The sequence below is a fragment of the Anticarsia gemmatalis genome, chromosome 10, assembly GCF_050436995.1.
Source record: "Anticarsia gemmatalis isolate Benzon Research Colony breed Stoneville strain chromosome 10, ilAntGemm2 primary, whole genome shotgun sequence".
Classification (NCBI taxonomy): domain Eukaryota; kingdom Metazoa; phylum Arthropoda; class Insecta; order Lepidoptera; family Erebidae; genus Anticarsia; species Anticarsia gemmatalis.
In genome coordinates this window covers 12055108-12080026 of record NC_134754.1, presented here as the reverse complement: position 1 = coordinate 12080026, position 24919 = coordinate 12055108, and the positions used below count along the sequence as shown (strand labels likewise).

Genomic DNA, 24919 nt, shown 5'->3' with positions numbered 1-24919 from the left:
TGTGACATTAATGTCTCGTTTTCGGCTAGAAGTGCTCGCACGTACGTAGTAAAATGAGTTTTCTTATTTAATGTCAAACTATTTGAATACCACGTTATTATCAGACTACTGGAAGCGGTGGTTATTTCAAAGTTAACGGTTCCTTTGTCACATAACTCACATAATAATATTCAGGACAAACGAATTTTCCTGATTGAGAAAATAGTTTTTAGTTAGTTGCTAGTCCTATATACCTGGTAACTAATATGTGCAGTAGCATAGTAATGTCTAATTATTTTGTTTGAATTCTTTTTACTATACTTATAGTAAAAAGAATTCAAACATTGCCATAAAAATATGTGTTAACAATATTTCCGAACGCATAGCTTGTGTCAGTAATGTCAGTGTCAAAAAGAGACGCCATTTGCAAAAAGAGAAGAGTGGTGTTGTGTTGTGTTTTTGTCAACGTTTATTTTGCTTTACGTGTTAGTTTCCGTGATAAATTCTACAATAATATTGATTAATAACAGAAAATAGTGTTTAGTAAACATGGCTGCGGGCGGACGGGCCGCCGTTTCACAAATATTGCGCAATAAAGACGATGTGGGTGAGGAAGAAGATGAGCCTAAAAAGAAGTCCAGAGAGGACTGGAGGAAAGCTAAAGAGTTAGAAGAAGCTCGTAAAGCTGGTACAGCACCAGCCGCCGTTGACGAGACAGGTATTTATACGAACACTTCTGAAATAAACCTTTACACGAACACGTAAACATTGTCTACAATAATGTAAAATCATAACCAAAAAATCTTTTAAATGTCGACAATAATAACTTTTAATGCGGAATAAACGCTCATTTAAATCTTAATCATAGATTGCATGATACGCTATGTACAAAATAGTCCCAAATTGCATATAAATAAATTAATCCTAGGTACTTAAAACAAGTTTCATACTTTATGAGTTCCCCCCAAACTATAGAGCCCTAGTCAATGTTATTGTTTTTTTTTTCTAGGCAAGGACATAAACCCTCATATTCCTCAGTACATATCCTCTGCTCCATGGTACTATGGCACTGCCGGACCCACCCTCAAGCATCAGAGACCACAGGAAGACAAGGAAGGGTCTTTTACCAGGCTTGATACTTATTATCATAAGGGTGTTGACAGTGTAAGTGCAGATTTTCAGTTTTTTCGAAGAACTTTGATGTGAATTATTTCTATTATTTTACTGCATTTATCATAATAAAGTGATTAACATCCACATGTACTGTGAGAATCTTAATGTATTAACTAAATTCACAAAATTCTGAGATTGACAAAGTTTCTGTTTTGGTGAATATGCTTAATATTCACTGAAATAGAATTATAATTACATAATGGAATACTTTTTAAGTAAAACAATATTTTTTACAGACAAAACTTGCAACCAAATACAGAAAGGGAGCCTGTGAAAACTGTGGAGCAATGACACATCAAAAGAAGGACTGCCTTGATAGGCCTAGAAAGGTAATTTTCAGTACAAATTTACTTGTGCACACTACTACACACCACACTCACTCTAAGTAAAACATACTAAAAGCCCTTCATAGTGTACTTAATAAACAGTGTTATAAAAATATAAGTCAAATATTCTACTTATAACTTGCTTTGCTGAACATACATAGATCTCAGGTTGGAATTGTCAATTTGAGCTGAATTAGAAACCTTTCATACCCAGTATTGATAACACATATGTTGAACATAGTGTATGTCTGTACATAAGAAGGTACATTTGTATGTTACATACATAAAATGACACCTTTACATAGGGGAGGCGGAGACCAGAGAACCCCATATTTACATATTTATGTATTAGTACCATACCTAATACACCTATGTAAAATTACATTTTTACAGATAGGAGCCAGATTCACAAATGCAGGTATAGCAGCAGATGAGTTTGCACAACCTAACCTGAACCTCAGCTATGATGGCAAGAGAGACAGGTGGAATGGCTATGATCCATCGCAACACAAGGCTATTATTGAGGAATATCAGAAAGTTGAAGATGCTAAGAGAGAACTTAGGGCTAAGAAATTGGAACAAGGTATGTGTTATTGTTTATTTTGTGGGAATTTTACAATTATTGGACCCAAAAAGTATACTACTTTGTGCACCTGGCATATCAATATATGATGATGCCTTCAACATTTATGACATTTAAGATATATATGAGATCAATAGTAATTAAATATTTACAAAATAAGAATTATGTGTGTGTAAAAGTGTCTAATTATGTGTATTTTCATTCAATGATTATGATGTAATGATTTTGTTTTTTATTTCAGATCCCACAGCAACTGAGGACGATGACAATGCTGAAGAGGATGAAGACAAGTATGTGGACGAAGTTGACATGCCTGGTACAAAGGTAGGCTTTTATTACTATACTATAAATTAGAGACAAGTATTCAGGCCTATATGCCTACTATGTAGATATCTATTGATCTGTCTCATTGGAATAAGATACTAAATAAGCATTTATTCTTATTTACTACAGTTTTGCTTCTGCAGAGAGAGAAGTGACTGAATAAGTTACATTCTTTGTGACCCATGCATCTCCTCAAAATTGCCTTCAAATTATTTTCAAGAATGTTCATTTAACAATCAATGTGTTTTACTCTTAGGTGGATTCCAAACAACGTATCACAGTACGTAACTTGCGTATCAGAGAAGATACAGCCAAATATCTACGCAATCTGGACCCGAACTCGGCGTACTACGATCCTAAGACACGTTCCATGAGGGATAATCCAAATCCAGAGGTCAATGAGTAAGTGGTGCATTAATTATTTTTATATTTTGGAAGTGTTTGATATCATATAGTAGAATAATGATAAAGTATTAATTAGTGTTCTATAAGATAGAAAAGTTTGCTGTTTAGTTATGATTAGATAATGAAAAAAATAACTTTACTTTTAAATTATTATGGCATGAATACAGTTTTTGCATTTTATTTCTGTATACCTACCTACATGTTAAAAGTATGTTCACATCAGTGGCGAAGGCTCCATACAACACGATTCCTACCGACTTAATATTACAGTTTAATTAATAGTTTACTATTGCCAAATAATACACAATTAATAAATAATCACCAATATTTAAAACGTAATTTTTAACTAAAATTATTAATCTAATCGAAATAGACGAAAACGCCCACTCTCTAAAAATTACGCTTCGCTAAAACGCAACGTGAGGTACCTAATAATAATGAAATAAGCCGGAGGCGTTGATCAAGAATCGCGTACCTACCTACAATAAAAACTATGGCTGCATAGTGGCGAGCAAGCCGGAGGAAGAGCGGATTGCCTCGCGCGTTACAGCGCTCGCGCCGCGACAGACACATGATCTTACGCATGTTTCTGTCGCGGCGCGAGCCGCGTGCAAGAGCGAGATGGCGAAAATATAAGCTAAGCATCCTGCTTAAGTATGAGTCGAACATTCTTCTACAGTTTGACATTAGGATATGTTTATTTACTGTTTACATCTTTCGCGCGCTCTTTAACAAATTAGAATATTTGTGTTTATTGCAAGATTATTCCTTATTAAATGTGTTTGTGCATAATTGTGAGTGTATCAGTGTACAGTAATTGTTTTGCATGTATCTATTAGAGTACATATTCATTTTGTCAGATTTATAGGTTAAACTCATTTCTATAAAAGTGTTCTGCGTTTTTCCGTAGTGTTTTTGATATCTTATTGTTGATAAATACATTCTAAATTGCTATAAATAATATGTTATTAAACAACCAGACAATCATCGATCATTCGAAATACGTTATCAAAATATGTGCTGTTGTGTTATACGTGTTACTACTGAAGTCGGAGTTACTAAATACAAAACAAGCATGATTAGGTAGCATGGTAAGTACCTATGTATTATTAGACTGTAGAGAGAGAGAGAGAAATAAGAGTCTGTAGTTGAATGTAGATAATACTCTCTTATTGTTATTAAGGAGTAATACGCTACTTTTACGTCGGCATTCTTACGATGTACATATGTACTATGTAGGTACTTTACCTAGACAATTACTTACAGCTCCGGCTTGCCTTTTATAAATATTGACCCTTCGCCACTGGTTCACATAGACGTTAATGTTATAAATGAATCGTGAAAAAATATTATACGGGAAAATTGTTTTTGCAATTACTGTACCTATTGTTTGTATTTGTATATTATAGTTTGTTAAGTACATTGGTAACGTGTGCAGGTCGGACTACCAGGGCGAGAACTTCGTGCGGTTCAGCGGCGACACGCGCGGCCACGCGGCGGCGCAGGTGTTCGCGTGGGAGGCGCAGGCGCGCGGGCTCGACGTGCACCTGCTGGCCGAGCCCACCAAGCTGCAGCTGCTGCAGCGGCAGTACCACGACAAGAAAGACCACTTCAAGACACAGGTACTGTATACGATATCATCTTAAAAAAAGAAAAAGAAATTTTTATTATTTCCTCCACAAACTTACATACAGACGAAAGAAACAAAACCGTACAACAATTTCTAATCCAGTTTGTGGTGCTTAAACTAGGCCTGGGCATGTATTTTAGGATTTTTATCTATATTTTGTTGATTCTTTGACAGCGTTAAACGTATGTGTATATGCGTATATGTAGGCAATGTAGCTATCTTTAATTTTTTTTACACCCAGTTCTATCCCATTTCTGGGAAAGGGTCTCCTCCCGAAAGAGGGAGAGGTAAGGCCTTGAACCTTTCATTGCTAACTAAATTCCATTCTTGTCCAGTCGAAATCAAAATTTATAAGCTATTTTAGGGCTACTAACAACATACGAACTACATCATAATCAAAAGTATCATAGGTACGATAGTGATAATACCTACTAGTTTAACTGCCCTAGTATTGGACGCAGACAAAGGTAAGAGGTTTGAAAAAACTGACATATTTTATAGTATAGCACGATGTTACTGATGTCAAATATTTGAATCCTCGTTAAATTTTCCAGGTGAAACAATCGATCCTAGAAAAATACGGTGGCGAAGAACACTTAGCGGCGCCGCCCAAAGAGCTGTTGTTAGCACAAACTGAGGTTTTCACGCGGTACAACAGAGACGGTACACTTGTTCAAGGTCCAGAGAAACAACTTGCTAAGTGAGTAGTGACATAATAATAATATACATTTTTGTATCATATACTTCTTATTATTTATTCTTGAAATATTTTACATTTTTGAAGGTCTTCATGCCTTGCAGTCATGGTAAAACCTTTGCTCGTGTGTCAGATCAATCGCCGGTCGTTTGTTTCTGCCGCCCCAACGTACTTTTAGGCGATTAAATAAAGTTCCTTTGCTTTGAATTAATGCTATTGTTATTTTCGTTTCTAGGAGTAAATACGAAGAGGACGTTTTGATAAACAACCATACGTCGGTGTGGGGTTCTTACTGGCGCGAAGGCCAATGGGGATACAAATGTTGCCACTCTTTTATAAAGGTACATAATTATTTATCAATAAGTCATATCTCAACAGAATTCTTCAGCCAATCATAGACATAATAATGTAAAAAATGGTTAAAATATTTGTTGAATTTATTCTAAAACTCTTTTATTTACTTGTAGATGTCTTACTGCGTGGGTGAAGCAGGCAAATCTGTGGTTTTAGACGTACCAGAAGAGAAAGCAGCCTCATCTGTTGCAACTGTACAAGAGCACATAGAAAAGAAAGAAAAAGGTAACATATTCAATGCATTCCTTACTCAAGTCTGAATATATGAAATAATAAACAGCTTTTACGTCAAATATTAGGCAAAGATTTTAATATATTATTAAGAGACAGTAAGTATATAATTGCCCTGAATTTGTAGGATAGAGAATCTGGTAATATATTATGGTCTCCATCCTGTCCTATGAAGTGGTCAGTAGAGTTGAACAGCTAATAAATATTTTTACAGAAAAAGAGAAATCCGACAAAGCTTCATCATCATCGTCGTCAAGTTCTGAAAGCAGTTCATCAGACTCAGAGCAGGAGATCAGAAGTAAAACAGAGAAGACTAGTAAAAAGAAGAAGAACAAGAAGAAATCTAAGAAAAAGAAGAAGAAGGAACTTAAGAAAAAGAAGGTCGAAGAGGATAAGTTGAAAAAGGTAATTTTTTTAACACTTGTACATATGAAATTGAAACTATACAAGTTTATGCAAAAGCTAACTTAGTTTTCGAGATAATAAAATATATATTTTCCAAAGGGGCATGTCACAACAAAAACAAAGGCAAGACATGTGTCCATTCCGAAATTTCATGTTTAAAATAGTAATACATACATAAATACACAAAATTACACATTCTCCCCATAGAGTTAGGCAGAGACCAAAAAAATAATCGTTTAATAGTTTTTTTATCCTAATAGTTGTTTTTTTAAGTTTTATTCTAATATATTGATCATATTTTCTTGCTTGACTTTTGCATGACCCTGAGTATTGGCATTTTAATTATTGGAAATCCCCAATCGGATAATTGAGCTGCTCAGAACACGAAGCGGATAATATTGATGTTTTTTGTATTATTTTGTTATTCAGGCATTGAAACTGGAAGAGCGGAGTCAAAAGCGTGCTGACTACCTTCTTTCTATGGATGAAAGGAAACGCCCGTACAATAGTATGTTAGAAGTAAAGGCGCCCACTGAGGAAGAACTTGAAGCATACCAAATGAAGAAACGTCGAGAAGAGGATCCTATGAGCCAGTTTCTATGAAGAAATATGTAAATAAGATTAATATAATAAATCGTTGAAACATGCGTGTCTGTCTTTGTTTCCCTTTGTAAAAATGTGAATAAATTATGAGTTACTGCCATTACGATCTCAATGGAATACTTGTAAGATGAGAAGCGCAAGCATATAGAAGCTTATTGTTGTTTACCTTCACGGTATGATTCATACGATTGAGGTTTTTACTCAGTGAGGTCATAGATGTGGCTGAATGGTCATTACCATTGCTCAAGAATTCTGCTAATGTCGAATGTTGCCACGTAATGTAAGTTTACGTCTAATAAATTTATCCAACTAAAATCAAGGTTCACCTAAGAAACAAGGTATTAAAAGGTTTCATACCTTGTTTCTTAGGTGTAATAAAAAAATGATTCCTATCTAGTTAAATTTATTAAAATTACTAAGTACATTTCAGTCGAATATATTCTCAAGTTTCTACTAATAGTAGAATTTCAAATTCGCATAGTCCGCCATATTTGTTTAAATGTCAAACGATGTTTCATTCTTGTCATTTCTCATTTCCTTTTTGATTAGTGGGCCGTCCTATTCATAGTTTTTGTGATTGTTACAATAAATAAGAAGTTATGATGGCTGAAGATACAACAGCCGATGCCACGAGGCGACTGAACGTGAAGAAGCAGACGCTAGATGATGCTTACGCGGCACCGGCGAACTTCCTAGAAATCGACGTCGTGAACCCAGTCACGACTATGGGAGTAGGGAAGAAACGTTACACGGATTACGAAGTTCGCATGAGGGTAAGCCAGCGGCTCTATTATTGTCATATAATTAGATTAACGACCGGTATCGACGCGTCAAACTAAATTTGTGGGCGTATCTCGAACGGACGCAAGGATACGCCGATTCTACGAGTATATTCTAGTAAACCAGGTTTTTTTGCTTACAGACAAACCTGCCAGTGTTTAAAGTTAAAGAATCAAGCGTCAGACGACGGTACAGCGATTTTGAATGGTTAAGAAATGAATTGGAAAGAGACAGTAAGGTGAGTGCACTAACATTCGTTTATTGATAATGTATGTGTGTTTTTCGCTTGTTATCAGTGAACAAAAACTTTTATTGTAGCTAGTGATTCATTAACGAGCAGTATCGGTGGACAATTGATAGCAGATTTAGACTTTGTTTGTGTGTTTATTAAACTTGCTCTATTTTGTTTGATTTTTGTTCATTGACTCTGGCTACAGAGTGTAACATTCGAAATCAAAATAATCAAATACTAATTAGGTATATGATAGGAAAGTTAGTTTACACACTTTCTTTTTCAACATTACACTAGAAACCTGTGTGTTTTGTTACCTGCATTAATTTCCATAAAAACCACATAATCAATCACCATGAACTGTGGAACATAAATTACAATAAATATTGTACAACTGAACTACTTATTTTAGTTACATTTAAACTTTTACAAAGATTTGACCCATGGTTAGTCATTGGTTCATAGTATTTTATTGTACCTACATGCCCTTTGTTCAATTATAATATAAATCTTTAAACAAGAAAGTATAAAAATGTTTGCATTCCAGATTGTGGTTCCTCCCCTACCTGGCAAAGCTTTAAAGAGACAGCTACCATTCCGAGGAGACGATGGTATATTCGAAGAGGAGTTTATTGAAGACCGTAGAAAAGGTACGTACAATATAACCATATAAATATCTATTGAAAAATATGATAGGCATGTAATGTAATATGGACTTTATTCCTCATTTACGTAAATTATTAATTGTTTTATATGACTCATGGTTTCCCCCCTATTCTAATATTATAGGCTGTTTAAGTAAACTGTTTGTGCAATAATCACTTTAATAGAAATATGATCTGTATGTATTATAAATAATCAAGATAATTTTCCTGTTATATTATCAACAGGAAAAACCTTAATATAAATGCTTATAATTATGATGGTTGTGGTTTGTGAAAGCAAATGTTTTATCCACTGCTACTAAAAAACTTATTAAGGAAATTGAAATAAAGAAGGTTTTTTCTACCTATTCTATAATCTAAGCAGACATAAGGGACATTTCTCTTTTTAAATGGTTGCTATAGGCCTTTTGAGCCACAAAGAAAAGAGCACTAATTCTACCTGATGCCACCTTAATCATCTGCAATAGATGAATACAGGTCAGTGATGACGAAGGGAAACAACATTCCCACAGAAATTGAAATAGGGAAATTGTCCAACCTAAGACACAAATCTGGATTCTTATAACAAGCAGTCCTACAATATGTTTCGTTCAAAAGTTAAATTCCCAATTACATAGATAGAGATCTGCCAAATCAATTCAAGAGTACTTACATTAATAACAGTAGCATAACATAACTTACATCATTCGCAACTAGTTATGCTAAACGCTTTATGCATTATTGAACGCTACACAAATAGCCATTATTTTAGCTGTGTGTAGTAAACAATCGATACAAACAACATTGTGAGGTGTGAATGACAGGTGTAAAATACTATATGAGATAACTACAAGATAGTGCACGAAAAACTGTTTTATTAGATAATTCTAGAAATATAGACATATAAAAATAACTGAAGTGTTTATAGTAAAATTGGATAACCTTAGTGTCGAATAGGTTTGGTTTAGAAAAGGATAGATTGAGTCACAATTTTTAAAGCCTCATCCTTGCGTAAAGGACAAGAATTAAAATCCTATTATTACATTTTGTATTAACAGTGGACAATAAAAGAAATGTATGGACCTGTTTAGCCGGTCAGTAAAATCAATGGCCCCATCACTGATTGATGTATCGCATGTGGTACAAGATTTATATCTCCGTAGGTATTCGAAGCGTAAATTGACTACATTGCGTGGGCGATCTACAATTAAACCATTTTAAATTCACGCCAGCTGTGTAATGCATCGAACATTGTTCAGCCTGTACTTTACCGAATCCTATTATAATATTAGTATCGTGACGTAGTGTGACGTCACACGGCTCCGCCCCCACGCGTCACCGTGTTATGAAATTAGCGGTATTTTTATGACGCTTGTTTTTTGCGAATGTTTTTCGAAGATAAAAATAAATTGTAACGAGACTTTGTTGTGTACGTCCATAAATTTAATGTGATTTAATGAATATTTTTGTGTTTTTGCCTTCATAAAACAAATATCATAAAATTTTCGTGTAAATTTCATAAAATATCACCGTCATAAATATGATCGAGTGGCTGTATTTTTGTAAATAAACAAGCGATAAAAGAAATGATGGAGATTTAACTATCTGTGCTTATCTCTGGGGTATATTATTTTATAAATTTCATTATAAAAATGAAAATCATTATCGTCATTATCTGATGATTTAGCGTTTAGCTTAGGATTACTAATGTGATAGTAGCGGTAGTTTTGGCGTGTCATAAGTCAATAAAATGATTTTTCACAATGTCCGATATTTTCGAAGACAAATATCAAACTAATGGTCAATATAGGTACTGTTGTCTACTTTCCGTACAGGCTCTGCTTAGTTTGCAATCAGACCGTATTTGAATTATCAAAAGATATTTATTTAATTTATATTTCTTCGCTATGTTAATATACGGGGTGCAAGCTTCAAACAATCCTACAGTAAACAGCACAATAACATCTTAATCGTCTCGCAAATAATAAGCTTGGTCTTTATATTTACTCATATGGTTGGAACAATTGTCAATGTTTTCTGTGTCATGTTTGTTTATAATGTACAACTTTGACACGTAGTTTTATAAACAATAGATCGAAAGTAAAGTTTATTGCACTTTAGAGCTATGTGAACGTATTGTTCGACTCGCAGATAAAAGTAGTGCGCGTTCTAAAACGTAATTCGCAGTAATATTTCGTATAATGATTTTAAATGCTAACGGTAATCGGGATGGACTTTAAACGTGCTTTACGAAGCACGGAAACTCCTAGTTTAAATACCACTAAACGGCACTAACCTATCCATAGATCGTCTGAAAAACCTTGCTTAACCTATTGATCTGTGGTGACTGCAGCAGGTGATCGCGATTTTTTTTGATAATTTAAACACGGGTGACACAAAATATCGAAGTAATTATTATTAGTAATAAAATGTAGCACAGCCCGAATTGAACCTCTAAACGACATGATACTGGTATAATGTGAGCTAAATTCCAAAGGTTTCTTTCCAAATATTCTTCTACTTTCTTATTTATCTTCCGATGTTAAGAATAGGCCTTTATAGCAAGTGACAGTACACATTTCTCCTATTAACTCCTGTTTCCTACTATTAAATGAGTATTTTATTTGCGGAAGTAGTTGTCACAGTTAGTGGCACCGATTGATTGACCGCTTTGTGGTATATGAACTGAGCGCGTCGCTCCCGGTTATATTACAAGCAGATTATGCCTAGCCGTACATTGGAGGAGATATTTAAGTACATATTTATAATTTCTAGAACGTAATTTTGGCTAGCAGTCTATTCTAATTAAATTATTTAAGCTTATTGAAATGTTAATTATAAAAACTATGAACTAGTCCAATCGATGTAAAGATTTTTTCAGCAATAAAAAGATAGATTTCCCTTTGGCGCTACACTACTTTTTACTCGAGATATCTTTTGAACGAAACTACGTCTGTCCGTTTGTAGTGCTATATTGTAAAAAGTTGCTCTCTTTTCCAGGTCTAGAAGTATTTATCAACAAGATAGCGGGCCACCCCCTGGCACAGAACGAGCGGTGCCTTCACATGTTCCTGCAAGAGCCAACCATAGACAAGAACTACGTGCCCGGCAAAATACGGAACACATAATAGACAATATACAAACGAGACGCGAGCTTCGAACTTTAAATCCTACCTCCTTGTGTGACAGTGTATTGGCCTATAAGTTACTTCAGAAAGGAGGTTTCTTTTATCCTTGGAAATCACGTGTGTATTTGTGCATTGCGTGCGTGATTAAGAATTCACGCGCACACTGACCTCGTGTGGTGACCCTACAAATATAACTTGTATGTCTTCGCAATTTGCAACACAGCGACTAAGTAACTTCATTTAGCTACGTATTGTGCTAAAACCCAGGTCTTATAAAGATTACTCAACGGTGGACGTACAATCCGTGGTGACTATATCATAATAATTAGGTATGGACTCTCTAATTCAGCCGGTCTGGAACATGGCGGACATTATTCTGTGTTGCAATAAGTATTGTGTTCGATAGTTAGACATATTTATAAAAAGACAATATGTAATATTGATTATATCGATAGGCCAGTTACATCACAAGTAGCAAGCGAGTCGGTTTAAAGTTCTTCCCCGAATATTATTGCAGTTGTGAAAAAGATATCAATAATGACTTTTGCCTTCTAGTTTTTGTTATAAATCACAATTTGCAATAATCTTCAGTGAATACAAAAAATAATGCAACTGATACAACAGATTAACACAGCACAGCATTCCACAGATTATTTTTAAAAAATGTAATGCTCTTTTCATTTGAAAAATGGAACGGTGAAGTCACGAGGTGCATAATGTTTATTCACAGATAAAAAATAATGTTTGTAATTAGAACAAAAATAAGTTATTGTTTAAATTATTAAGCAATATTATTGGAATTGTTGAAATTATTCATTATCGTATATCGATCGTGTTGGATCGCCCTTAGTTTTGTGGTTTGCCATGTATACTTCGACATGTAATGCATTATAAATCTCATTATTTTAATGTCTTATTCATTTTTTTATAATTTCTCTAAGGAAATTGATTGTATTTATTGTGTGTTACTCTATGGGTATAGATGTAAAGATGTGTTAACGGCTCAACAGTTTGTATAAATTGTAATGTACCGTTACTGCGTTGAAAGAGCGAAAGTTAAAGTAATCTGAATAATATAGATTGTAAATTAGTTAATAGTTAAAAAAATGTGTTTCTTTATTTACAGGGGTGAACAGGAGTTGGCAATATTATTTATAGAAACGATAAAAAAAAACTGAGATAAGGATTGACACTGAGCCTTTGGTGTACAAAAATAATAAAAAAAGTTTTTAGCTTTATTTCACTAGCTATAAAGTGTGTCCATCACTAGGTAATAATATCGACTGTTAAGTTCACAGAAGTTATAATTTACATGTATTGTTTCGTTGTACACCGAATCAAATTGGATAACATTGTATTATGTCTATCGTATTAGGATAAATAAATTTGCTATCATGTCATTGTGTGTTTTATTACAGCAGCTGCATGTAATTTAATATTCATACATTTTAACTGCACGTTTGGCGCAGTGGTTTAAGCGGTCACCTCGCCGTAACAACCGTAGCGCCGCGTGTGGTGGGTTCGAATCCTACCCGGGACAAATCTTTGTGTGATGAGCACGAGTATTTGTTCTGAGCCTGGTTGTCAATTTATCTATATAAGTATATATTTAGAAGTATATAAGTATGTTTATCAGTTATTTGGTTACCATAGTACAAGCTCTGCTTAGTTTGGAATCAAATGACCGTGTGTGAGTTGTCCAATAATATTTAAAAAAAATATTTAATATAATATTTAAAAAAATATTTAAATTTAAAAAATATTTTATTCCGTAATTTGGCTACAATCCGTATTGAATAAACCGTGAGTCGGTCCGATTGTCTATTCGTCCTTTCATTAATAACTTTGAAAAAAGCCTTGATAAAAATACATAATTGATTATCTAGTCTAGTCATAGTCTTATCAGCGAGCCTGCAGGCGAAGCAACTGCAATCAGTAATTAAGATTTTGGCTGAGCGATTCCTTATTACCTTGCGGTCGAAAACTGGAGTTAATAAACGAGTTACAGCCTGAGATCTCAGCCGCGTAGAAGAAAACTTTCAAAAAACTACCGATGTGCGACATTTTATAATAATCTGTTCAGAAGTTTTGACGTACCTAACTGAAGAACAAAAATGAATGTACTTATTACATATAAACGGGCATTTATAATATAAGTAGCTGTTAAGAAAAGCACAAGTAATCTTTAAATTATTTATTTAATTAATGATAGTAAGTAAATACAATTCAAGAGTTCTCCGGGTCAGTCTTGACGCTGCTCCTCCGGATGCAAGGCACCGAGTCGTCCTGCCGCCACAGCTTCTGACCGCGGATCTCTATTTCCTCGTGCCAGGCTTCTTGCGTCTTCCTATAACAAATTAAATCCTATAGCATTTGAGCCATAATTGAAGAATTTAATTACTCTGGTGTTTACATTGCGTTGAGTGTTTTTCGTCATCGTTGAAGGATATAATTATTTTGATATGTACCCTAGGGTTCATATTGTAATTCGTGTTTATTTTTTCGAATAATAATTCGAAAATGTTAGTTCTTGCGATGTACGCAAGAGGCGCTGTTCAACTTTTTTGGCATTGGCAAGTCTCTAATCAAAATAAACCAGAGGGTAGTTAAGTTAGTTACCCACGAAAATAATTCCCGCGCAGTAAGTTAGCCGTGTCCGAACCGTCAGAATCAAGTCATTTATTATGTTAAATAGAATACTATCTGAGTCTCAAAAGCCACAACCAATTATAATACCGCTAATTCCCAGTGTTAAAACCAAGAGAGAAGAGTTAACAAGACAAGCATCTAAGTAAGTCACTTTATAATATTCTTGAGTTTTCGGTAGAATATTTTTGGTACCTGCAGTTATCAATAAGCGGGTTGGTATTAGGGAAGATGTTCTGCAGCAGTAACAGACACGGTAACACCACGACTGAGAGGAACTGGATCTGTTCCGCCGGTTGATTGATGCTGCGCCGACGGTCCATCATGCTGAGGGGAGTGTAGCCCATCGCGCGTTCTCTATCACCCTGACACATAGAAAACGAGTAAGAACCGGACATTTTGTTTTAGCCTGTTATAAGTAATTCTCTTTCTAGCGTGCTAGTTTACTGTTACTCCCAGTTACACCTATATCAAAGCACCCAGTACCTAGCTTCTCATGTTATCTATCACACATTTACGTAGGTACCTGATCGTAAAACTCTTCATACACAGCTTCAGCAATAACCTTGGATACTCCAAAAGGTTTGCAACATCCAGATAGATCGCTCGTCGTCATCAGAATACCCTGGAAACGTAAAGTAAGTGTAATTTTTCAAGTTCATCATAAATACTCTTTTTTTATTGAAGACCAACACTCCTGCAACAATGAAGCCTTGCAATTTGACAAATAGCAATCCCACCTAAGAACAAAAAGTACTCTCACAGGAAAAACAATCTCAAATAACTGTGTTTCTGGGTACTCTTGACAACCGCGAGTAATCTCCATGCAAAATATATTCGTTGGCGTTAAAAACAGTAAGAAACCTTTAGCATCTTCCTATGCGCATTATCGTTCCAGTCGAACTGATGGTCGGCGAGCAGCGGCGTGAGTTGAGCGCGGATCTGGAAGTACACGGCGAGGTCCGTGCACAGGATGTTGTACTTGATCTCCTCCATTATACGCTCGTTGTCGCGGACCGGCAGCTTGCTTAGAATGTTCTTGTCCTACATAAAAAATGAAATGTTAATATGACTGAGCCTAGTATGATGTTCAAGGTCTTAAACTAAAAGGCTTGATTGAAAGGTGGGTGGCACACAAAGACAAGTTTGTGTTCTCAAATTTTCAAAAAACTTATCCGTAGTCTATACCTACTCCCGGTAAAGGCACCCATTAGGCTCTAATAAAAACCTGGTTTTAGTGGCACCTTTTTCTTCCAATTTCTCTTAATTATTTTACATTATAAATATAGAAATAATTTTATACCAAATGCGAGTACACAATAAGAAAAGCGACCAAGCGCCTCTACGTCTTCTGAAAGATTGAATTATTGTCAAGTAGTCTTAACATACCAATATCGTATCGATATTTAGCTGTATCTAATGATGTCGTACCTCAATAATCTTTTTGGTAACGAAGAAGTGATGGTATTCCAGCATGGAGTTCTTGTACATCTTGGAGAGCGGGTGCTTGCAGAGTGCTAGGAAATTATTGTTATAGCCAGGGTGATCGATATCGTGACATAGGCCCGCTAGCATCAACGCCACTGTCTGTTGACAGAAGTGGGTGAAAATTTATTTAGGAAATAGTTTTATAAAGCCAAAAAACAGTTTTAGAGTCACCTTACTACAACAATCTAGTAAAATCAAGCACAAAGTGACATGGCACAAGATTAATAAATTCTGCCATTTGGGAACCGAATTCAAAATCTCAGTGTAATAGAATTGGCTGGTCTCTCAGTCCACTGTTCGTCACAATGGAAACATACCTACATCTTTTTGAACCGGATTGCACATATTGTTAATAAGTAGTTTACTATGTATAAATGTCTTATCTGGCCCCTGCAATACAAGCCACGAGCTTAGTGCAGGGCTGTAAACATTGCATTGTATAAATTAGAACCACTTTGAAAATAAATAAATTGAAATTAGACATAAAAATAATTATACCTATCTGAAAGGACTGCGTGCGTGCGTGCACGTGTACGTGTGAAATTAACTTTAACTCTTACCTCAATAAAATCAAAATAGTCCATATTATTGATGAGTATCAGGAACAATGTATGCGTAAAGCAGAAGGCATGTTCAGCGTTGTGATACGCCTTGTTTCTGTAGCATCTTAGCACAGTTAGTATAAAGTCTCCCAGTGCTTCTCGTTCAAAGCAACGATCACCGAACATTTCAGTAAACATGTAGCAGACCAGGCCGGCCATGTCTTCCTTACTGCCGTCGCTTATGTGGTAGTTGAAACTGAGGAAGGCAAACTTATTTAGACACAATTTTATTTTACCTCTTGAGGGCTCTTTATGTTTAGGGAGTTGCATTGAACTCGGACGTTTTAAAGGCAGAGTGAATGGTACTCACACGCCTTATTGGGTCTCGGTTCCTCTAATGATGGTATGTACAGCATGTGAATTAAATACAGCCCGTCTAACTACGGCAATAGCGAAAAGTATCTGCTAACTAGGAAGATAATAAGTAGTTCTTACCTCTTAAAAGTTGGCGGTGGTAGTATAAGCCCTTTAGTTTCCATGAGCTCCTCTAAATCGTGCTTACATGGCTTCAGATGTAGACTCATCAGTTCAGAGAAAACTCTATTAAGGTTATGCTGTAATTATTTAAAAAAATATAATTTTTATACTAAGTATACACTTGCACGGTGGGTAAGCTTATAGATATATAAATATCTATCTATATGATATGCTGATCTGTATTTGGCTTAGGTTTCAGATGTTGTGTAAAGAGTTAATAAATTATATCTTAAATTTACTGAATTAACTGAGACAATTTTAACGTAATATATTCGTCTACCGTGTACCTATGGTGAAAGTGACTAAGTATTAAAATTTCAATTAAGTAAATAAATTAGGTTGGTACTTTAGATGAATAGAATTTAGTTATAACATACATGATATATCTTCCTCTGCTCCATATTATAGAAGTGCACAATAAGCGAGCAATAGCTAACAAACACGGAGAATATCAGCTCATCTTCTGAATCAAACGGTTGAGCATTCGTTTTGTTAGTCAGTTGTACTACGCCAATGACTCCAGACTTGTCCGTGATGGGTGAGACGAGGCATGATCTGACGACTGTGCCGGTTGTAGGGTCTATTTCTTTAGTGAAACGAGAGTCTTTGTATGCGTCGGTTATGTTTAAACTAACGCCCGTCTTAGCTACTAAGCCTGCTGGAGTCATTTCTTGAGATAAACTGCCAATAAAGAAGGATTAGTGAAGAATTAAACTGATTTTAGACAGTCTTGTAAGTACCACAGGCTGGGTCGCTATTGGATGCAGCATTAGCAAAGTTGAAACGTGTGGCTTAGTCGTAGCCACTCAGGCGCTTAATTTGTGCCAGTGTGATAAACACACTAAAACTACTGCTAAGCTTACTGTACCCGCAACCGGTTTTCAATTAGGTATGGAAGCACTTTTGGAAGTTCACACTTATAATTATTACAAAAGAATTTAACCTCTATTCTGTAATCGTCCTGCAAACCTAATTACTTGCCTTCACGGTTCAGCATAAGCTCTTACATACAGTTATGAGACAAAACTAGCCACTAACTTAACTTTCGCTTTCTTCCTCGGCATGGTAGTCTTTTCAGAAGACCAGCCATCATCCCACATGTCAGCCTGGATAGAGTCGCTGATGTTCTCCTTGTCAATAATGTAGAAGCTGCTACGCATTGCACCGATGAAGGTTTTTATAACTGCCTGTAAATATAACACATATACCTATCAGTATCTAGTATTTATATATACTATACTAGCTGACCCGCGCAACTTCGCTTGCGTCCTATAAGGGAGAATGGGTGAAATTTTTCCCCGTTTTTGTAACATTAATTACTGGTACTCTGCTCCTTTTGGTCGTAGCGTGATGATATATAGCCTATGTCCTTTCTCGGGTATCAAAATATCTCCATACCAAATTTCATGCAAATTGGTTCGGTAGTTAAGGCGTGATTGAGTAGCAGACAGACAGACAGAGTTACTTTTGCATTTATAATATTAGTATGGAGTATGGAGGATTTATGTACTTCCAGTCAACACGGTTTTATAATAATTTTATATAAACAAAGCCATTCAACGTTTTGATTTTGTAATAACAAACCCTTGCTGATTAATAAGGGTTGTGAAATCCCATGGAAGGGTTGAAATACGGGGTTTTTTAGAAATGTTTTTTAATCAATTTATTTAGCGGGTTTTTTGTTGTTTTGCTTTTTTTTGAAAGTGATAAAACACAATGTTTGTACCTAGTAATATTATCAAAATTCAAATTCAAATTCAAAATTATTTATTGCAACAAACATGGTTCAGAGTTCTTATTTATAATACAGTTTCACATATTTGGCCGTTATAGGGACGCTGCCCCCGCCGCCGCGGCCGGCCCGTACCGTGCCGCAATACTAATATCGTGATATCTCCTAAACTATATGTCTAAATAACACACTGTAAACTGCAAAATAATCTAAATTAAATGCTCGTGATGATGAACTTACTTATTTTGATAAGGATATATGTATTATTGGTTATATCACCAGTTAAACATCACCCAACGAATTAAATGTTTTTTTAATACAGAAAAGTAGTTTTTGTGACTTAAATAAAAAAGCTGGATATATGTCATCGCGGACTTTTTTGTAGAACTAATAAAGACCAATGTTTTTGCTATACATTGTCCTTACTTGTATCCAACGGTATAAGCGGCGCACGCACAAATGCAATCTTCAATTAGATTTTTTTTCTGACTTCTTGGACATAAATCGCTATAACTCAGCTAATATAGTTTCAATGTATTTCAATTATATATAAAAACCTGTCGGAGAAAATACTCTTTCTATTAGTGAAAACCGCATCAAAATCCGTTGCGTAGTTTTAAAGTTTTATGCATACGAAGGGACTACAGACAAAATGGGCGACTTTGTTTTATACTATGTAGTGATTATATATACAGGTACCTGAGTGTTGCGCAGTGAAAAATATTAGGTTCTGATGGTGCAATGGTTAAGATGATTAGTACGCTGCTATCACTGAGTTCGTGGATTCGATTCTCACGTGGATCAAATTCTAATATTACTTTTAATCTCCAAAAACCTTTTAACGTGTTTGGTTGTGATTGCCTAATAATACACAAATAGAAAATAATACCGGAACGGAGCATCAGTGCTGTGTTTGTTTGTTGCTGTTTTTGAGGGTTCAGAAGTCTCGACAATTTTAAAGCCTAGCGAGTTGTTACGAATAAAAAACAACATTTCATAAAGATGTCACTCACCAACATATCTGTAAGCATAGTATCAATAGACGCAAGATCACAGAAGTAGTTCTGCAGGAGCGATCGTAGCTCGTTGTTGAGATGTGAGGTCTTCTGTAAGGTGACCCTTGCCTGTGCCTGGTGGACGGCCGCGCCTGCCCAGCACGCCACGCATACCACTGTGTATACTACGTTCTGGAAGGCACAACTATATTTAGAACGATGGTGCATCTAGGAGCAGGTATGTCAACTTAAAAAACAAAAAAAATTGTAGCACAGTAGAAGAACAACTGTCAAAAAAGCGACAGATGGTAGAATATTATGCCATGCCATTACCTACACTGCTGAAAGTTCTGATATGTGACCACAATCCTCATTAGTCCCGAAGAAGACGAAAATCCAAGTGTCTGAAATGATATTCTGTGCCCTGCGGTTATGGCGACAAAATACGGTCAACCAGACGGGTCGCGACTCGCGGGTGGATTTTATAAGCAAGCAGATTGGGGTGCCTGGAGATGATTATAATATACCTACCCAATTTCTTATTTAATAGTTCAAGGAAAATCCTCAGCGTGTAAGGGATCTACACAACGAGAACTGAATACGAAATCATATCTCACATCATCATAATTCTTGGCATAAGTCCTGTACAGCTCGAGCACCGCGTAGCAGTCTCCATCGGGCTTCACGACGGGCATGCACAGCGCTACCTTCGCGTCTACCCACTTGAGACCTTCAGCGAAGCGCCGGTCACGTTGAACGTCGTCCAAGAGTAGGTACTCCTTGGTGCTGGCCACATGAGCTGCGGCTGTTTTATTTTCCTCTAAGCATAATAAAAATGGTTAGCTAGAGTTAGACTGTAAATCGACAGCAATTTGCAGCAGGCATTCAAATCGATACAAGGGTACAAGATGGACCAAATCCACTTAGAATCACTGTAGAATTAAAATAATCTTCGAAAAGAACTTAGAGCAAGTTTCTACTACTTAAACATCTTCTTCATAAAAAAAATCTATCTCTTGGATAAGGCTGCTATGCTAAGAATTAGACAAACGTTATCTAACCGATTGGTATATTAATCTCGTGTCTTTCTGGATTCTTCGTATGTGGCTGCATCAAGATTATTTCATTTTTCAGTTTATCTACTATGTAGACAAAGACTCCTGCAAATAACACATACAATAGACATTCAAATGGACAAAAAATTTATAAAAGTACACGGGTAATATTTAACAAGGCGCTTACCAGAACTATCAGTAACAGTCTTCAAAACCATCGCAGTTTCATACAACAAAGTATTCAAATCAACAGTTTCTTCAAGGAAAACGTTAAATCTATTTATATCGAGGTACATGCCAGGCTTTTCTTCCTCTTCTTTCACTCCTTTCCTCTCGATCTGAGCGTAAGGAGCAATGACCCTACGTGTCACTTTGTCAAGTTTCTCCGAAGCTACTAGGAAATGAGACTGCGTTTTCAACATCCCTACACTGTACCCACTTCGTTTCGGCACCTCATCTTGCTGATTTATAGTGTCTAATCTACTTTTGGTAGACTTAACATTTCGCGGCGTAGGATCGTGCATGATTTTATCTGATTAGTCAATAAAATACGATACAATATCTAATTAAAAATGCTAATTATTTTACGAAAGAAAAATACAGTGCTTAGCGATATAGATCGAGCAATGACAGTTCTTTTTTTGAAAAGTTTATCATAAAGTCGTTGTCAGTTGAATGGTTTGAAGGAGGTTGACTATTTTGAGATTGTGGCAAACAGTTTTAGGGGGTTTTTCGTTGATACATAAATGTGCCTACCCGACGAAATACTGGTCATCAAGTCCCAAGTTCGATTCCCAAGTAGTGCAAAATGTATGTCTGTAATTTGTTGTTCTGTAAAAGTTAAGCGTCAAGCTTCAAGCGGCCTGCTCCAAACCTGACAAGATGTTTAAAAATTGGTAAGTACAAAAAAGTAACACAATTCACCTTCATAAGTCCATGTATTTCCGATTTATCATACAAACTATACAGAGAGGACATACATAATAACTTATCTACATACAATATGTACAAGTCAATTGAATTAAAATCAAATGATAGGAACACCTGACAACCTAAACTAAATGTTACAATTCCGTAGCCGATTGCAGGCAGCAGACGAGACATTGGTAAAGGTGGCGGTTCACGCCGCGACAGAGACAAGAGGCCTAGATATAAGACCATGGAATAACTAACACAAGAGGAAACGAAATAGCCATCTTTACACACACACTCTATCGTCTCTATAGCACGTTCTTAGGAGCGTACCGGATTACGCGCGGGAAAGCAGCGCGCTCTTCGAGAGCGATTTTCTTCGCGGACTGATGAGTGCGGCGCGTGGTCTTTCGTTCTCCTTACACGCTCTTTCACGCGCGATTGTTATTTCATGCACGATAAAGTGTGTGTGTAAAAGGGGCTTATCGTGTTTAAAACAACATATTCTCTGAAGCTTCCATTCGGCTACGGAATAATATCTTTAAAAATAATAAAAAATAATTATACTGTGCATTGTCGACATTGATTCACTCATGCTATTCTGTCAAGAAACACTATTTTATTATTCAACATAATTACAAAGCCTGTGGTGAGACATGGTTTTTATAAATTTTTTTTTAGAAGCATTAAAATTAAATATATCTTCATGTCAATTTTGTGATAGCTTAACATTTATTAAAAAGAAATATATTTATAAGACACCATATTTTTTAAAACTGGACTTATTTCATTATCTACTGATGAGATACACATTGAACTATACTGTAAACAAACACTTCATTTAAAAAAAGACGTAAGTCACATCATGTTAAAATGAACTTACGCCTTTTTTAAAGTGAAGTACCTACATTTGACTGAGTTGAACTTTCAGTAAAAGAAGAGCTTAAGTGATCCAATTCGACTAGCTTCTTAAGCTGTTCTTCCACTAAAAGTATAAATATTTCATAGACACATAATTAGATAAAAAACATTGAACTACTGTTACATTGAAACATTCATCTATGAATTATTTTTAAAATCTGATTTGAGTCAAAAATCTACTTAATAATGGATTACAAACGGCTATTTTTGAATCGGAACTATTTAACCATTACCTAGTCATGTTAAATGCTAAAGGTAGCTTTACAGTTGCATCAATACAAAAGTTTAAATTTATCCATCCATACATACACAATTTATTATCCCACTTCTTACACCCCAAATTAGCAAAGATGTTTCAAATTTGTCCTTAGTAATTAAGTTTTAAAACAATTAATTTATTTTATGCTTGTAAGCCATTGTACATATATTAGGTAACGGTAAAACAGTCTAAATTTCCTATTATACTAAGTTCATCAGATAAACAGAAGTAGGAAATAAACAGATATCAGAACAGCTACCTTAAGATTAAAACATTCGCATAGCACATTTATTATAGTATTGAATGGATATTAATATGGCCATGCTCATATTTCAGTGGTCTACTTCAAGTTGCTTAGTTGTACTGAGATAGAAATCTTTTAGTGGATTCGCATATTTATATTTTAGTCTCACTGCTAAGCAGAGAACTCCTACCAAATTGAGGCAGGAGTTAGCCTTCAAGTATACCATGCTGGCTTAGTGCAGGTTGGGGACTTTGCATGTCTTTAAGAAATATGTTACACAACTTTAGGCATGCAAGGTTTTGTCTAGATATTTTCCTTATTGCCACTACTGGAACAACAAATAGGTGAACTTTTTTTTTATTCATTGCTTGAATGAGGTCTTAATTTTAATTTGAACAAACATTAATATGACCATATTAATTCCCATTTAATAGCTATATATCAGAGGCTACATAGAAATCTAACACCTCAATAAAATTTATAATTAAATGTACAGTACTTGTCTTCCCCTTTGGAGATTACAGAAAATGACTTTTCAGTCACAAATAATATTTATCAACATTATATATACATTATAGGACAGCTTACTTTAGTGTTGTAACAAAATATACTAGAAATATGGAAATATACTCTAAAATTGAGTTGGTATTAAACAAGTATGCTATGGAAGCTTGACATTGGCTATGGTAAAAGTACTATATATGTGATAAATACATAACATCTATTAGAAAAGATTCTATTGTTAAAATCTGTAAAATTATTTGTATCATTTGTGTTTCAGCATTTGATTATATTCTTCTGTGACTAGTCCCAGAACAAAGGAATTTAGAGCCCTGCCTCACTAGGAAGCCATGGTGGCGTCGCTGGCTACGTATCCAAGCAGTTAATATATTGAAATGTATGTGACCTAACTCATGTGGCGACGGTGTGGCAATGTGACATTTCAATATTAACTGCTTGGATTCATAGCCAGCGACGCTGCCATGGCATCCTAATGAGGCAGGGCTCTTATAATTATTAAAAATATGCCATAATAGCTTGTTGGCTATACAGTTTTTCTCTTTAACCTATATATTTTCACTCACTGTTTTTTCATCTTGATAACGAAAGATTGATTGACCATTATATTGTACCTTTGTTGGGACTAGTATGTTTGGCTTGGCCTCATTTAGACCCCAGTTTTTGTGTTTGAGGTTAACATTGGTGGAAGGCAGAATACTTATATAATATTCAGTCATCTTGAGATCTTAAGGCCATGTTATTGGTTTCCGTTCTTTCTTCGGTGGTGGACTGTCTGTAGCTGGTGTGGTCTGAAAATTATATTTATATTGAACTTTTTAAATGGCTTTTAAAGTATAATGAAATAAAAGTCTGTTAGGTACTAAACAGTGTTAGATATTTACATTCAGAATAATCTAAGCTTGATTACTAGTAGCATTATGTATATTTGAGAGAATATTGATTCGGTACTCACAGTATCTAATGCCATCTTCCTCTTAATATGACTGAAGCAATTTTCGATTTTTACAGGTGTCACTGTGGTTTCTATCTTGACTCGTTTCGTAAGCCCCGAGTACATATCTGGCGGCGGCTTTAAACGTTCACAATTCGGGTTCGTATTCTTCCTGAATTGTTCACTGGCAGTGTGTAGTTTCTTCGCCGGTTCTGGACTCACAGGCCGCGCTTTGTTTAGTATTCGACCTCTACCCGAATCTCTGTATTTACGTTGCCCGTACGGCACGCAATAGTTATGAAATACATCTAATAACTCGTCTCTCTTCATCCCACCTATGTTCGGAATACGCAAATACCGCTGTAAATAGGACATACATAAATAATACAGTTTCTTTTATTTGTTATGATACAATAACAATACAATTATGTTGCCGTACCTCTTGAATTATAAATATTAGCTGTTCGTTAGTTAAAAGTTCCGGGTGTAGTAACATTTCGAATGGCACAGACATCATGGGAGACAAACATCACAGAAATAAAGGAAATAAAAGGACTTAAAGTCGGGTTTCAGAAGTTCATGCCGCCTTTCTGCAATAGCAACAGCTGACATTTCTTATTGTTGACATTTTGACGTTAGGG

The 24919-nt window shown here is 35.5% G+C and overlaps 4 protein-coding genes across 4 annotated transcripts; 2 read left to right on the top strand and 2 right to left on the bottom strand.

Annotated features, from left to right (window-relative positions):
* Positions 1 to 393: 393 nt before the first annotated feature.
* On the top strand, positions 394 to 6754 carry Slu7 (Pre-mRNA-splicing factor Slu7). Its single transcript, XM_076119361.1, has 12 exons — positions 394 to 697; positions 989 to 1143; positions 1389 to 1481; positions 1872 to 2061; positions 2303 to 2385; positions 2642 to 2787; positions 4229 to 4412; positions 4975 to 5120; positions 5353 to 5458; positions 5585 to 5696; positions 5917 to 6107; positions 6537 to 6754. Exons 1-12 carry the CDS (start codon positions 529 to 531, stop codon positions 6708 to 6710), a joined length of 1749 nt encoding a protein of 582 aa, XP_075975476.1. The 5' UTR covers positions 394 to 528; the 3' UTR covers positions 6711 to 6754.
* Positions 6755 to 7208: 454 nt separating this feature from the next.
* Snx3 (sorting nexin 3) lies at positions 7209 to 12894 on the top strand. Its single transcript, XM_076119151.1, has 4 exons — positions 7209 to 7483; positions 7633 to 7728; positions 8270 to 8372; positions 11367 to 12894. The coding sequence occupies exons 1-4, from the start codon at positions 7310 to 7312 to the stop codon at positions 11492 to 11494; spliced, it is 501 nt and encodes a 166-aa protein (XP_075975266.1). The 5' UTR covers positions 7209 to 7309; the 3' UTR covers positions 11495 to 12894.
* An 815-nt stretch (positions 12895 to 13709) lies between these two features.
* On the bottom strand, positions 13710 to 21108 carry LOC142975975 (cAMP and cAMP-inhibited cGMP 3',5'-cyclic phosphodiesterase 10A-like). Its single transcript, XM_076119144.1, has 13 exons — positions 20677 to 21108; positions 20496 to 20594; positions 20052 to 20254; positions 19453 to 19626; positions 17746 to 17894; positions 17085 to 17388; positions 16666 to 16784; positions 16189 to 16426; positions 15572 to 15727; positions 15005 to 15184; positions 14667 to 14765; positions 14336 to 14505; positions 13710 to 13841 (listed from the first exon to the last, which is right to left on the bottom strand). The coding sequence occupies exons 1-13, from the start codon at positions 21011 to 21013 to the stop codon at positions 13721 to 13723; spliced, it is 2349 nt and encodes a 782-aa protein (XP_075975259.1). The 5' UTR covers positions 21014 to 21108; the 3' UTR covers positions 13710 to 13720.
* Positions 21109 to 21414: 306 nt separating this feature from the next.
* Positions 21415 to 24887, bottom strand: LOC142975936 (ashwin-like). The gene is made up of 3 exons (XM_076119099.1): positions 24718 to 24887; positions 24300 to 24638; positions 21415 to 24135 (listed from the first exon to the last, which is right to left on the bottom strand). Exons 1-3 carry the CDS (start codon positions 24793 to 24795, stop codon positions 24073 to 24075), a joined length of 480 nt encoding a protein of 159 aa, XP_075975214.1. The 5' UTR covers positions 24796 to 24887; the 3' UTR covers positions 21415 to 24072.
* Between the last annotated feature and the right edge of the window lie 32 nt (positions 24888 to 24919).

Excerpts from the sequence above, each read along its gene's own strand:
- Slu7 (XM_076119361.1), top strand. The coding sequence starts at position 529 with ATGGCTGCGGGCGGACGGGCCGCCGTTTCACAAATATTGCGCAATAAA. Across the intron at positions 1,482-1,871 it reads GCCTTGATAGGCCTAGAAAG|ATAGGAGCCAGATTCACAAA; the intron begins GTAATTTTCAGT and ends ACATTTTTACAG. Across the intron at positions 4,413-4,974 it reads AAGACCACTTCAAGACACAG|GTGAAACAATCGATCCTAGA; the intron begins GTACTGTATACG and ends TAAATTTTCCAG.
- Snx3 (XM_076119151.1), top strand. The coding sequence starts at position 7,310 with ATGATGGCTGAAGATACAACAGCCGATGCCACGAGGCGACTGAACGTG. Across the intron at positions 7,484-7,632 it reads ATTACGAAGTTCGCATGAGG|ACAAACCTGCCAGTGTTTAA; the intron begins GTAAGCCAGCGG and ends TTTTGCTTACAG. Across the intron at positions 7,729-8,269 it reads AATTGGAAAGAGACAGTAAG|ATTGTGGTTCCTCCCCTACC; the intron begins GTGAGTGCACTA and ends TTTGCATTCCAG.
- LOC142975975 (XM_076119144.1), bottom strand. The coding sequence starts at position 21,013 with ATGCACGATCCTACGCCGCGAAATGTTAAGTCTACCAAAAGTAGATTA. Across the intron at positions 17,895-19,452 it reads CTATGCTTACAGATATGTTG|GCAGTTATAAAAACCTTCAT; the intron begins GTGAGTGACATC and ends TTATATTTACAG. Across the intron at positions 14,766-15,004 it reads CGCATAGGAAGATGCTAAAG|GGTATTCTGATGACGACGAG; the intron begins GTTTCTTACTGT and ends TTACGTTTCCAG.
- LOC142975936 (XM_076119099.1), bottom strand. The coding sequence starts at position 24,795 with ATGATGTCTGTGCCATTCGAAATGTTACTACACCCGGAACTTTTAACT. Across the intron at positions 24,639-24,717 it reads TAATATTTATAATTCAAGAG|CGGTATTTGCGTATTCCGAA; the intron begins GTACGGCAACAT and ends TCCTATTTACAG. Across the intron at positions 24,136-24,299 it reads GGAAGATGGCATTAGATACT|ACCACACCAGCTACAGACAG; the intron begins GTGAGTACCGAA and ends TATAATTTTCAG.